General features: G+C 38.1%; 1 protein-coding gene across 5 annotated transcripts in view; it reads left to right on the forward strand.

Moving 5' to 3' along the window:
* Positions 1 to 6: 6 nt before the first annotated feature.
* Positions 7 to 14,645, forward strand: part of TSPAN7 (tetraspanin 7) — a 118,632-nt gene continuing 103,993 nt past the window's right edge. For 2 of the 5 annotated variants that reach the window (XM_011942088.1, XM_011942093.1), the window contains exon 1: positions 7 to 120. In XM_011942088.1, the coding sequence (XP_011797478.1) occupies positions 40 to 120 (81 nt within the window). In that variant the 5' untranslated portion in view covers positions 7 to 39. Of the gene's footprint in view, positions 121 to 1,443; positions 1,628 to 4,809; positions 4,844 to 14,645 lie in introns of all 5 variants that reach the window. The other 3 variants (XM_011942083.1, XM_011942105.1, XM_011942099.1) reach the window with 3 other exon arrangements.

The following is a 14,645-nucleotide window of genomic DNA, read 5'->3' on the forward strand; positions in this document are numbered from 1 at the left end:
CTCTGCCTGCCGCCGCCGCCGCCGCCGGAGCTCTGTAGTATGGCATCGAGGAGAATGGAGACCAAACCTGTGATAACCTGTCTCAAAACCCTCCTCATCATCTACTCCTTCGTCTTCTGGGTAAGTGCCCACGCCGGGCCCGTGACCGAGTCGCTGTCCATCTGTCCGTATGATGATGCTCTGAGAAAAGAAGTGGGGAGGAAAACCCAAACCAAAAATCAAATATCGGACCCCTCTTTAAGGAGACAGGCGCAGGGTGCTGGGTCGGGGATGCAGGGTGGTAGGGTGCGGGTCGGGGCTGCTGGAACCCTAGACCTCGCTCCGCGCAGGCTGCAAGGGGCTGCGTAGTGTCGGTGACTGCAGGTTGTCGGCCTTCCAAAAAAAAGAATGTTAATGCATTAGTTTTTTTTTAATCTCCCGGGATAGGGTCAGCTCCTGGGGAAAGTTGCGGGTTTATTCGTCTGTTTTCCTCGCTGTACACCCTTCACTCCCTTCCCCTACCAGCTGGTTCGCGGCGCCTCTTGGAGCTAACCTGTGGCCGGCTAGGAGAGGACACGGGAGCGTGGGGTTTAATCTCAGATTCGCAGTTATTCCCGACCCCACGGGGCTGCGGGAGGGAGGCACCAGAAGCACTATGCCTGCCTGGCTGGGCAAGGGCGACCGAAGTCTCCCAAGCACACGATGGGGAGCAGGCGTTGTCACCGCGTGGAGGCGCACGAAAGGGAGAGGGTCTTACATAAGCCGGGGGCATCTTTGAGGTTTCTTGGTGACCCAAGAGACGAGTCTTTGGATTCCTTTCCCACCTCCCTGCATCCTTACACTCCCTATCTGGTCGTTCTGTCACTGCATGAACACAATCCGCAGCGCCCTGGCGGAGGGTGCCCTCCACTTGGTGATAGAGATAGCGCCCCAACTCTACTCTCCATCTATCCAGTGCTGCCGCCGGTCCTTGAAGCTCAATGCAGAAGGGTGACGTCAGCCCCTCAGCCAGGGCCGCGGGGGGCTGCGTGGTGCACCTCGCGGAGGGATGCGCCTTTCTGCGCGGGGGAGGGGGGAGAAGGAGGAGGAGGAGGAGGAGGAGGGGGCTCCAGGCTTCTGCCTTACCTCATCCTGTTTGGCAAATCATGGAATCAGTGCAGGGCTGACACTGCAGTGATTCACTGAGAGAGGTGCGTGGTACTTAAAGACCATTCCCCGTTATTTCTCTTTTCATGCAGATGACCCCGTCTTCCCTATTTCCTTACTCCCATAACCAAGCTACAGCTACCCCGCAGGGGAATGAATATCGACCCTCTTCCCCCCTTGTCCCCCAAATCTGGGTCATTTTAGCTTCGATGGCAGTCATTTTGAAATCTGAGGCTCTGTAAGGAAAGCCAGTTCAACCTTTGGTTGTTTTCTTCTTGCACCCCCCACCCCCGCCCCTCACCCACCACCACATATTAGCCCTAATTTTGCTTTGAAACTGGAGCACAGTACTGTATGAAGTACCGAGAATCAGCTAGATGGCAAACCGGACTGTTTGCAATGGTCAAGGAAGGAGCAGAAATTTATTGAGGTTCAAAAATATTCCTAATGCCCCCGGACATTTCCTTATCGCTGGCGTTGGTGATTCTTCAAGTCGGGGAAGGTACGGACTCCCCAGACCACGCATATCAGGAGCTCTGCAATGAGTTAGGATAGATTAACCGGCATATTGCACAAGGCAAACACAGAAACGGACTTTATTTGGACTGACAATGACACAGGTTGAAATGTCTCAGTAATGGAATTGTGAGCTATGCACGGATCATATCATCTTATGCTCTGCCTGTAAAAAGCGATAACACATGCTGATTGCTGAAACTTCCCAGTAGCTATTCCTGGGAACTAGTTTATCTTTATGTGTTTCCTTAAATCTCTTTTGTTTGGCCCTTTATCATTTACTTGACTTCCTATTTGTTACTGGAGTAAATCATATGGGGGGGATATTTTTAGCTTCCTTAAAAATAAGGTTTACAGTGCACATGAAGAAATATTGTTCTTTCCAGAATCACTGCAAGCTGGTAAAGAAGGGGTATCTTCCAGACTGAGGCTTTTCATGTGAACACTTTAACTCTCCTTGCTTACATTCCACCCCCATGAATCTAATTACTTAATGCCCCCAGTACATCTTAAACAATCACTGCATTTTATGTCCTCCGGAAGTTCCTTGATGCCTTCATTTTAATTTTTTCTACTTTCAAGATTTTCATAGTCTTAAATATTTACCTGGAATATTTTCAATAGTTTAAATACCAAAGCCAGTCCTGGCTTTGGTTGTTGTAATCATTTCATACTTACAACCAAAAGAATAAGATCTCTTTGGATGTGTGAGGATATTTTAAACAAGACATTATTTTTAAGTAGCCTTACTGAGACATGATTCACATGCCATAAAAGCCACCTATTTAAAGTATATGATTCAGTGAGTTTTAGTATAAGTAGCACATATTTTAGTATATAAGTGGTATATATTTCTGTATATTTAGTATATTCATAGATATGTGCAACCATCACCCCAGTAATTTTTAGAACATTGCATCATTTCACAAGGAACCCATTTCTTTAGCTGTTATCCCATTTACCCCCCAATTTCAACTTCCCACCCTCATGCCCACCCCCTGCCAGCCCTAAGCAACCACTACTTTCTGTCTCTAGAGATTTCCATATTGTAGACATTTCATATAAATGTAATCATACAATATTTGCCCTTTTGTGACTGTTTTTTTCACTCAACATAATTACTTCAAGGTTCATCCATGTTGTAGTGTGTATCAGTACTTCATTCCTTTTTATGTTTGAGTAATATTCCATTGGATGATTATAGCACATTTTGTTTATCCGTTTGTCTGTTGGGGGACATTTGAGTTGATTGGGTCATTTAGCTATCATGAATAATGGTGCTATAAACATTCATGTACAATTTTTTGTGTGAACATATCTTCATTTCTATTGGGTATATACCTGGGGGTTGAATTGCTAGGTCACATGGTAATTCTAAGTTTAATTGTTTGAAGAACTGCCAGCTTGTTTCACAAAGCAACAGCACCCTTTTACATTCCCTTTGACCATGAGGATTCCAATTTCTCCATATCCTTGCCAACATTTGTTATTGCCTGACTTTTTTTATTATAGCCTTAGTAGGTGTGAAGGTGGTATCCCATTGTGATTCTGGTATGAATTTCCCTGATGAGTAATGATGCTGAGTGTCTTTTTTATGTGCTTGTTAGTCATTTGTATATCTTTCTTGAAGAAATGTTTATTTATATCCTTTGACCATCTTAAGATGTAGGGCTTTTTTTTATTAAGTAGTAAGAGCCCTTTTTATATTCTGGGTACAAGTCCTTTATCAGATATATGATTTACAAGTATTTTCTCCTATTTTGTGGGTTATCTTTAGATGGTGTCCTTTGAAGTACAAAAGTTTATTTTTATGAAGTCCAGCTTACCTATTTTTTTTCTTTTTTTGTTTATGCTTTCGGTGTCATATTTGAGAATCCTTTGCTAAAACCAAGGTCACAAATATTTACCTGTTAAATGTTTATAAGAATTATTTCTCAGTTCAGTAAATGCAGTTGATAAATCTTTCTTCAGCACTTAGAACTATGTCTGGCACATAGTAGGTACTCAAATATTTGTCAAAACTTCTGAGATTATGCTAGGTAATTTACAAAAAGATGACCTTGGTGTTCTTTTTTGTTTGTTTGTTTGTTTTTTTGAGACGAAGTCTCGCTCTGTCACCAGACTGGAGTGTAGTGGCGCCATCTCAGCTCACTGCAACCTCCACCTCCCAGTTTCAAGCAATTCTCCTGCCTCAGCCTGCCGAGTAGCTGGGACTACAGACCCGCACCACCATGCCCAGCTAATTTTTGTATTTTTAGTAGAGGCGGGTTTCACCATGTGGGCCAGGATGGTCTCGATCTCTTGACCTCGTGATCCACCCACCTCAGCCTCCCAAAGTGCTGGGATTACAGGCATGAGCTACCGCACCCGGCTGACCTTGGTGTTCTTTAAAGTGGAAGGTGGAGGAAAGATTAGACAGAATTATTTCCTTTGTATTCGTGAGTTGTTTTAATAGGAATTTTTCCCTTTCTTTACCTTAATTTAGATTTAGAACTAGAAGGCATTTGAACTTAAAATGGTGGTAGAGCAGTAGCATCATAAAGGTTGACGTACTTAGCATATGTTAAACCAGAAGTCTACACTTTTGAAAGAGAGATTACTGTTTTATCTGGCTTTCTCTTCTGTCTATAATCACACTCTCTCTCCGAGGTGTTTCTCTAAAGTGGTGGTTCTCAAAAGGGGGCAGTTTTGCCCCCCTCCCATATTTGGCAATGTCTGGAGACGTTTTTGGCCATAGCTGGAGGGGAGGATGATACTGGCATTTAGTGGGTAGAGGCCACAGATGCTGCTGAACATCCTACAGTACACGAGACAACCCCTCACAACAAAGAATTGCCTTGCTCAAAATGTCAGCAGTGCCACCAAACTCTGCACTACTGGACTGACATAGTAGTAAGTCCTGTGAAGAAAAAATGGAGCGTTATGCAAACCTCTGTATATTTATTCGTGTTTGGAACCACCGTAGCAGAGCACGTGCAGCACAATCACGTGAGAAGAAAAACATTCTCTATGGTGTACTATACAATTATTTGAAGACAAAAGGTAGGTACCTCTTTATATAATTGTGTTCAAATGGATGGGATGATTTGTCTTTCAGTTAAATAATATCACCTGAATGCTGTGTAAACAGATCCTTCATTTCTCTTGATTTGTATGTTTTATTTTCAGGTTTATAGAAGAGGAGGGAAAAACACACGTAGGAGTAAGTTATCCTGTGCTTTAAACACTAGCAAACAATGTGGGGCCCATAGTAGGTTTACTCACTAAGGACTTATTTCCTTAATGAATGAATGAATGAATGAATGAATAAATGAAATTTTATTGACTACTCTTGGGCTCAGTTATTTATTTCAACTCACTTCAATGGGGAAGTTTTTTAAAACAGTGTTATTTCTAGTCTACCTGTAGTGATTTAAATGTGCTCCTCCAATAAATGTGTGAAAAGATGGAATAGTAGATTTAACAAGGACTTGCTTATCCTAATGATAGTTCAATCATTATATTTTTGTAATCAGTCAGTTTGTCATTTTGGTTATTTAAATTTTTAATTAGAATTTGTTAAGCATGAATAAAAAGATATCTATCTTGCCCTATGTATATATAACAAAATATCCTTTCCTCACAACCAATGTAACTGTTTCAAGATCAAGCAAAGAAATGTAATAAATATTTTGCTTACCAGGTAACTTTTTGTTTTATTTATACATTTTTTATGTATTTTAAATACTCATCTGAGTTCTAAGCTAAGATTTAAATCCACCATGTGTGAAGAGAAATTTCCCTTGCTTAATTCAAGTGTATATTGGGCCTGATTTATTCCTTGATTATCTAAGGAGGTAATTAGCTTATCAATAGTGCTGTCAAATTCTTCTATGGTAAAATATTTTTCATTTGAGAAACATCATTAATCTTTTTTGGATAAATAATTTAAAACAATCATCATTCTTTTTTTTTTTTTTCCGTCCAGAAAGTTTAGGTACTTGGGATATAAATAGAAGAAAACATCTTAAAGAGTAACTCCTAACATTTTAAAGAGTTTGAATTTGGGCACTGTATTGGTCTGTTCTTAAGCTGCTAATAAAGATATACCTGAGACTGTGTAATTCATAAAGGAAAGGGGTTTAATTGACTCACAGTTCCACATGGCTGGGGAGGCCCCAAAATCATGGCTGAAGGCGAATGAGGAGCAAAGTTACATCTTACATGGTGGTAGGCAAGAGAGCCCGTGCAGGGGACCTCCCATTTATAAAACCATCAGATCTTGTGAGACTTACTCACTGTCACGAGAACAGCATGGGAAAAACCCACCTTCATGATTCAATTATCTCCCACTGGCTCCCTCCCACAACAAGTGGGAATTATGGGAACTATCGTTCAAAATGAGATTTGGGTGGGGACACAGCCAAGCCATATCAGGCACACACTTTAGTTTATAGTTATTCTTTTGCACATCAATACAATTCAATCATTCACTGAATGTCTATTAAATGTCAGCTATTGAGTAATCAATAGAATGCGTACTAGCATTTACTAGCTGCTGCTTTTGGCATTTTACCTGCATTTTAAAATAATACATGTATGCTATTTCTCAACTTTTCAGTTTTAGATGTTATGTACTGTCTTCCCACTATGGAAGATGAAGATTTAGCTCTCCTGCCCCTTTCTCCCATACTCGTATCTTCCCTATATTGTAGTTGACCCTAACATATCATTTTATCGTTGTCATATTTTGGTTAGAGTGGTCATCAGTGATTTCACTAATATGACTAGGTAAACCTAGTCACAGCTGAGCCATGTAGCATGTTACATTATGATTACTTGCATAGCTTTTTGTTTTCTCTGCAGTTAAGAATTGCCTTGTTTGATCCTTTGCTTTTTAGTTGCCATGCTCACTGCTAATTTATCCCTGTACTTTCCCCAAGATCTGTGTTTCTTCACTCAGTCTGTTCAAACACTTCATGTGTCATATCAGTTTCTTGTTCTTGGAGGCATTTCTCCCAAAGCATTCTGATCTTCAATCTGGACTAGTATTTTCTGGGCCTTTGAAACAGTGGACATCAATATAATCTCCCTTCACCATCATCCTGGTGAATCCTGTCTCCTTTTACATTGGATCCTCAGTTTTTGAGATGTCATGTCTTTCTCTTCCTTGGTGTTTTTTTTTTTTTTTTTTCCATTTTGGTAGAGCAAGTTTAATAATTTTCTGGAAAATGATGTATTGGGGGTTAATTTTTTGAGCTCTTACAGGTGTGAAAATCTTATTTTTCTCTTGCACTTAATTTGATAATTTGGCTTAGTGTAGAATTGTAGTTTGGAAATCATTTATCCTCAGAATTTTTCTGTCTTTCCCTGCTCCAAGTCTTGTTCTTGTTGTTAGTGTTGAGAAATCAGATGTTATTCTGATTCTTTCTGAATCCTGCTTTTCTTCTCTGAAAGTCATTATGATCTTTTGCTTGCTCTGAAATTTCACAATAATATGCTCTGGTGTATGTCTATTTTTAACTATTTCCTGGGCACCCTTTGAATCTGGAAATTTTCTGTATACCTTTCAATCTGGTCCTTGAGTTTGGGGAAATTTTCTTTTGTTTTTTGTTTTCTTTACCTTCCTTTTTTTCTGTCCTATCTGGATGTTGGACCTCCTAGACTGATCTTCTAATTTTCTCCCCTTCTATTTTCTACCTCTTTTTCTTTTTGCTCTATTTCTGGGAGATCACTTCCACTGTATCTTGCTGCTGTTGCATTTTTCATTTGTTTCATATGTTAATTTCTAGAAGCTGCTTTTTGAGGTCTGAATGTTCTTTTTTTCTAGCATCCTGTTTTTGTTTCATGAGTGTAATATAGTTTTAAAATCTCTCTGAAAATATTAGTGATTTTTTTGAGTTTGCTTCTTCCTGCATAGTTTCCTTCAGACTGCTCTGTTTTCTGGCATATTACCGGCTTACCTCAAGTTTATGGTCATGTTTTGCTCTCTTTTCTGTACATGTTTAAGAGGGGGCACTACCAAGCTGATTGGAAGCCCTTAGCCTGAAGTAGATGTTTATCAATTGTAATTTGGGTGATTTGACTGGGCAGTTGAGTTTTAGGACCAAGGTCAATATCTTTAGGTCTTTTCTTTTGGTCTCATCAGATATCCTACTGAAGAATCTTCTAATTGCTCTCTGAATAAAGAAGGCGAGAATATAGAAGTCTCTGTGTACAGTATATAAACCTTTGCTTAAGTTCCTGTTTCCGGTGTAGCATCCGTGTCCACTGTGCTTATATTCCCCAGTTCAGAGACCATCTCTTTTACCCTCCAAAGAATAAATATCTGAACCTATTGTAGAATGAGGAGAGACTAGAGACAGGAAGTTGGTGTTGGGGTTTGGCGGTGGGGGGAATCTAATTGTTTTTCAAAGAACTCTTACTGGAACCTATTTATTTTAGCTCCCCTTTCCTCCCTACTTCCAGGTATGCGTGGAGCTGCTAATTCCTGAGTCTTTTGGGGATGTTTGGGTGCGAATATTTTATTTTGTGCTTCTCTCACAGCTGCCATAGGATTTGACTTTTTCTCAGCTTTGAAGAGAACATTGTGGTTGTCTTCTCCCTTTGTTATTGTAGGTTAAGAACATTCTTTTAGTGTCATTTCAGTGGAGTTTTGGGAGATAGCCAAGGTAAATGGATGCATTCAATCCATCATCTTTATCTGGAAGTCATTTATAACTTTATCTCTACATCAGATGGTACTAATTAAATACCCAGTTGATTGTGAGTGATTGAATAGAGCATCTAAAACAGCAATAGTCGGGCTAATCTAATAAATATTGGTACCCAGTTTTCAATTTTTAAAAAGCTTTTGGATTTCAAGGAAAGTGTTCTAAGTTGGAACAGGCTTACTAAGACACATCCTCTGTAAGGTCATCTGGTAATCAGCGACTGGACGAATGGAAATGAAGCTCTGAAGGTTGCTGCTGCTTTTTCTGCCCTTCTTATTTCTTCCCACCAGACGAAGTCCCATGTGTCTTCTGACCTAATTCAGACCTTGCTTGATTAATTTAGTGTTTATAGTGTGGTGTGTGTGTTGGGGAGAGGAGCTTGATGTTAAACTGATTATTGCTTTGCTGTTTTTCTTTTACTACAATGATAACCCTTCATGGTTACTATTGGACTCGTACATTATAATCTGGAGTTTTTTCTTATTTTATCAACTTAATTTACCATATGCAGTATACAGTTAGGATGTGTGAACTACCTTTTATAACATTTTGGGAACATTAAGTCTTTTTCACTTAGTCGTTGCTTAGACATTAGCTGAATTTTGGTCTAAATAGAATGAAATACTCTTCTCCATTCTAATCACAACTCGAGTTCTTGATTTGACCTTATTGAGAGTTGCATTACTTATTCAGTGATTGTTCTTTATATTCTACTTTAAATAAGCACCTCAGAAGGTGGTGAAAATTGAAAGTCATCTGTGACTGTGTTTCTTTGTTTAAACATGTTAAACCCTTGACATAGATGACTAATGCACTGCTAAACCCATTTAACACACTTTAAAAATATATTCTTATGTCTTTTTCTCCTTTAGTCCCATTACAGCAGCTTCCAATCTGAGTTACCTCCTCATGGCAAGCAGATTTTTGGAATGCTGCTCTTAAATTTCTTATTTTAGTTGTTATTCCCCTTGCCATGACAGAATGCTTTTCATTCTTGGCTGAACATTTTTTTCATTTTACTGCAGAACCCCACTATTCATCAAGAAAAGGATGTAGAGGAAAAAGGAGAGCATTTTCTTTGTTTTGTTTTTCCTTTTGGTTATTTGATCAGTTAAACAGATAAGCATTTTATTTATTTGTTTATTGCCTTTTAAAACATTTATTATTACTTTTATAGATTTAGGGAATACAAGTGCAGTTTTGTTACATGTATATATTGCATAGTGATGAAGTCCGGGCTTTTAGTGTAAAGCATTTAAAATAGTTTAAACATCACATTTCAACTCTGAAAGGTTTTCTTTGGTGCTTTCTGCAAGACATAGTGGGATTTTCCCATCATCATTTGTTTGTAGGAGAAATTCCAGGTGCCTTATACTAGAGGATGATGAGATGAGTCAGACACAGGTACTGGTGAACAGTCTAGATCAGCGATTCTCACCCTGTTTGCCCATAGAATTGCCTAAGGGGCCCTAAAAAGATACTTAGACCCCATCCTAAGAGATTCTGATTGAATTGGTCTGGACGGAGTGCCAGCATTGATATTCTAAAATGTGCTCCCAGGTGGTTCAGCTGTGCAATCAGGATTGAGAAACATCGATCCAGGGAGAACTCAGTAGCTAATAGCAGGCTTGGTTCACTTGAGCCTCCTGGATCTGCAGGTAGCTACAGAGTATCTAACCTAGTACTGGCAATATTAATTTGGTCTTCATTGCCTGAGAGTCTGGAACTAGGCCTGCAGTGTCTCTCAGTAAACCAAAATGGCCTTGCAGTCTTAGGAGACCATGTTAATCATTCCTGACTAAAGCAATGTGTATCAGAATCATCAAGGACATTTTAAAAACACAGATTCTCAGTCCTATCTCATAGAGTTTAAGTTTTAATTGATATGAAGAGAAACCTGGATGTGTGAGTTCAAAAAAATCCCAAGGTGATTCTGATTCCTGGGATGTAGCTCTTTGGGGCTGTGATGCCATTTGATATAAATGAGTTCTTACCTCGTGAATGCTTTCCTATGATATGATCTGTGGTACCATAAAGCTGAATTGAGGAGAGTATTCCACAAAACAAGATGTAGTCAATGTAGCATTTTTCTTACCCTCTTAGTTGGTCTTTGGCAAGGGTCTTCAAGTGAACTCTTGGAGTTTGGAGTAGTTTCCATTCCTTAGGGGGAATCTATTTTTTTTCATAGTTGTTCTGAGAAGTTAGGGAAAAGTCTTGGTTTGTCAAAGACAAACCTCTGTCAAAAGAGAGACCATAATCCAAGATGTAAAACAAAACCCAGAATTCATTACTTACCAAAGTAAGAGACAGCTTAGTCAAGCATAGTCTATGAGTGAAGCAGATTATTGATCTTTTTGGGAAGCATCATGGTGTTTTGGTTACAGAGGCATGAGTGGTAGCATGGCTATTTGAGTGAGACTATTGTTGATTGACTCTGAGAAGCATGTTCACTGCAGTGTGTCTGCTGCTGATTGGTTGACCTTGAATTGTGTGAAGCTCATTATAATTGGCTTCCAGAATTGTGTTCCCTGAAGCAAGTTGAGTTGTCATTGATAATTAGTCTGAGGTGAATTGCCCTCAATCAAATAGGTTTAGAAGTTGGTGCTGGTGGTTACTAGTTACCGTGGCTATTGAATAATCAATCTTTTTCTCCCCAGTAATAGAGACTTTTATTCTTACCTCAGACTGCTAATTCTCTTTAGTGAAATGAAGTTGCTTCTGCATCTCAATTCCCATTCATTCTTCAAACATCATTATGATGATGTGTAGAACTCCTGGATCAGTTCATTGTTCTAATCACTCCATAAATATGAATTGATTGTTTAAGATTTCCAGGAATTAGACTAGGACTTCCCAAAGGTACACCCCTTTGGGGTTGAAAAGGAACCCAAAGCTTGATACGATTGTATGGAAAATATTGCTAAACATCCCTTCTACATCTCCATCTCTATTTGGGTTGAAGTTATGTTTCTGGTGAAGCTTTTGCAGACTTCTAGCCCCTCCAGATTTCTGTTTCATATTTTGAACTGTATCACTCACTTGATATTCTTTTAACCATTGTCTTCTATTGCAGAAGATTTAAAATTAGACTTAATATGAAGTCTTGACTAGCACATTTGCTGTGTGATCTTAGGCAAATCATTTATTCTCTCTGAGCCCCAGTTTCCTCTTTAGAATTGAGGATATCTATGATTACCCACCTCAGTCAAGTGTTGAGGGTCAAATGACATTCAAGTGCTTTATAAACTAAAGTGTGATACATCTATATTTTGGCAACATTATTCCTTAGGGTGTAAAGTGTTTTTTTCCTAGTTTCTTGTACATGGAAGGTACTGTATCAATACTTGTTAAATGAATAAATTGGTCAGAACATTCCCTATCCTGAAAATTAAGAATGATTCACTTTTAGGTTTTTATAGTTTGCTACCAAAGAAAGCTAAGTTAACAGAGTGGTTTGAACAGGAACCAAAAATAAGAATCACTGAGTTTGGTCCTGTCATTGGGATAAAGGTATTCGTATCTAGGATGAATAAATATAAATCTGACACTTACAGTCAAATGAGGAATTGATGACTTCCATTATTCTTTTTAAAATAGACTTTTCCTTTAAGGATAGCTTTAAGTTTACAGAAAAATTATAGAGCTAGTGCATAGAGTTCCCGTATATCATACCACCATTTTTCCCTATTACTAACAGCTTACATTAATATGGTACATTTGTTATAGTTAATCAATATTGATAACTTTTTATTATCAGAGTGCATACTTCATTCCTATTTCATTAGTTTTTACCTAATATCCTTTTACTGTTACAGGCTACCCCATATTATATTTAGTAGTCATGTCTCCTTAGGCTCCCCTTGGCTGTGACAATTTCTCAGACTTTTCTTGTTTTTGACTGTCAACAGTTTTGAGGAGTACTGGTGATGCATTTTGTAGAATGTCCCTCAATTTGGATTTGCCTGATGTTTTTTTTCATGATTAGAATGTAGTTATGTGCTCTGGGGAAGAAGACCACAGAGATAAAGTGCTATTTCAACATATCATATTAAGGATACATACCACCAACATTATTTATCACTGTTGATATTGACTTTGATCACCGGGGTGAGATTATTCGTCAGGTTTCTCCACCATAAAGTTGCTCTTTCTCCCCTTCTCATATGGAACTCTTTCAAAGAAAATCACAATGCACAGTCCACACTTACGTGAAGAGTTATGTTCTACCTCCTTGAGGAAGGAGTATCTACCATTATCTTTATTAACAAAGATGATTTTCATTCAGCAAATGTTAAAACCAACAGTAAGTATTTGTTCAAACAAGTAGTAAAATACTAAAATTATTTGAGCCGATCAGAAACTGGACAGAGATTCTTGTTTACCATTATTATTTATGATTTGGTTTATCTAGCAAATGCAGTAAGAAAAAAATTAACATTGGAGAAAGAGATAAAATTATCTTTTTACAGATGTAGTTGTTGTAAACTAAATAACCCAAGAGATGTTAGGAAAAAACTACTAAGAGAATTTGATAAGATGGCTGGATATAAGAGAAATATACAATAATTAATTTCTTTTTATTATTTTAGCATAATCCTTAGGAAACAGAGGAAGGAATTTCATTCACAGCAGCAACAGAAATCATAATTACTTCAGAATAAAGTTAATAAGAAAGTCAAGGCTCTTATATGAAGAACAATAAAATTCTATTTTGGGTCATAAAAAGAGATCTGAACAGGTTAAATGATACCAGAAGTTCTTGGGTGGGGAGATTTAGTATCATAAAAATATCAGTTTTCTAAAGATGTTTTTAATATATTTTCCAGTAGAATACTGACAGGATTTTGGGGAGGGGGGGAGGATATGGTACTTGATAAAACTATATTGTTTACATAGAAGAATAAATACCTGAGAAATCAAGACATATTTTGGGGAGGAAAAGGAAGGATATGCCTTATTATCAGAATATACTATTGTGGCAGATAGACTGTAAGATGTCCCCTATAATCTCACCTCCTGATATTCATGCCCTTGTGTAATCCCCTCTGCTTGGGTGTGGGTAAGACCTGAGACTGTCTTCTAATTAATAGAATATAAAAAAGTGATCAAATGCATATGACTATGTGTACATGATTTTATTACATAAATTGTAAAGTCTATCTTGCTGAAAGACTCTGTTCCTTTCTGGCTTTGAAGCATCAAACTTTTATGTTATGAACTGCCCTGTAGAGAGGGCCACATGGCAAGGAACTCAGGGCAATCTCTGGCTGATAGCAAGAAACTGAGGCCCTCAGTAACCAGCAAGCAACTGAATGCTGCCAATAGTCAAATGATCTGGGAAGCAGATTCTTCCCCATTTGTACCTCAGATGAGACTACAGCCCTGCCTGATGCTTTGATCAAAGCTTTGCAAGACCCTGAAACAGAAGACTCAGCTAAGCTGTGCCCAGATTTTTGGCCCACAGAAACTGAGATAATAAATGTGTTTTGTTTTGAGCTTCTACATTTGTGGTAATATTGTTATGGAGCAATACAAAATTAATACAACTATAAAATCAATTCAATATGATGTTTGCTTAGAAATACATAGGTAAGTGGAACAATAAAGAATCCAGAAATAAATTCTAGTGAATATGATTTAATAAATGAAAAGGAGCATTCATTTCAGTGAGAGAAACTAGATTTAAACGATCCTGATACTACAGGATATCTATATGTGAGAAAATAAAATTAGAGCCCTCACTTAGATGATATGAAAACTTCCAATTGGTTTAAATGCTCAAATATGAAAAGAAAATCCTATGAGAAAATGTACATACCATATGTACAAATTAGGAGTCAGAGAGACTGCCTTATGTAAGCTGGAGATTTGGAAGCAATTAAATAAAAAATCAATGTGTTTGGTTATAAAATTTTTAAAAATTTTGTGACAAAAGGTACAATAAAGTCAAACAGTTGAAGTAGGATAAAAAACTTGTGTCAGACTATTAATTAATATACTGCTTTCTTCATTCAGAAAGCTTTGTTAAAAACAGTCTGTTTGCTTTCTGGTGCAAATTTCTTCTCAGTGTGGACTGACAACAGTTTGCTGACCAGCCGCTGGTTTGTCCACTAACCATACTTTGGGAATTATTGCTCTAGAGAAGTGGTAGGCAAACATTTTCTGTAAAGGGCCAGATAGCAAATATTTTATTTTATTTATATTGTGGGCCATATAGTCTCTGTTGCAACTAGTCACCTTTGCCATTGTAGTGTGAAAGCAGCATAGACAATATGTAAATGAATGAGCAAGGCTATAGTCCAGTAAAACTTT

Source organism: Colobus angolensis, unplaced genomic scaffold (genome assembly GCF_000951035.1).
Source record: "Colobus angolensis palliatus isolate OR3802 unplaced genomic scaffold, Cang.pa_1.0 Scaffold103, whole genome shotgun sequence".
NCBI lineage: Eukaryota > Metazoa > Chordata > Mammalia > Primates > Cercopithecidae > Colobus > Colobus angolensis.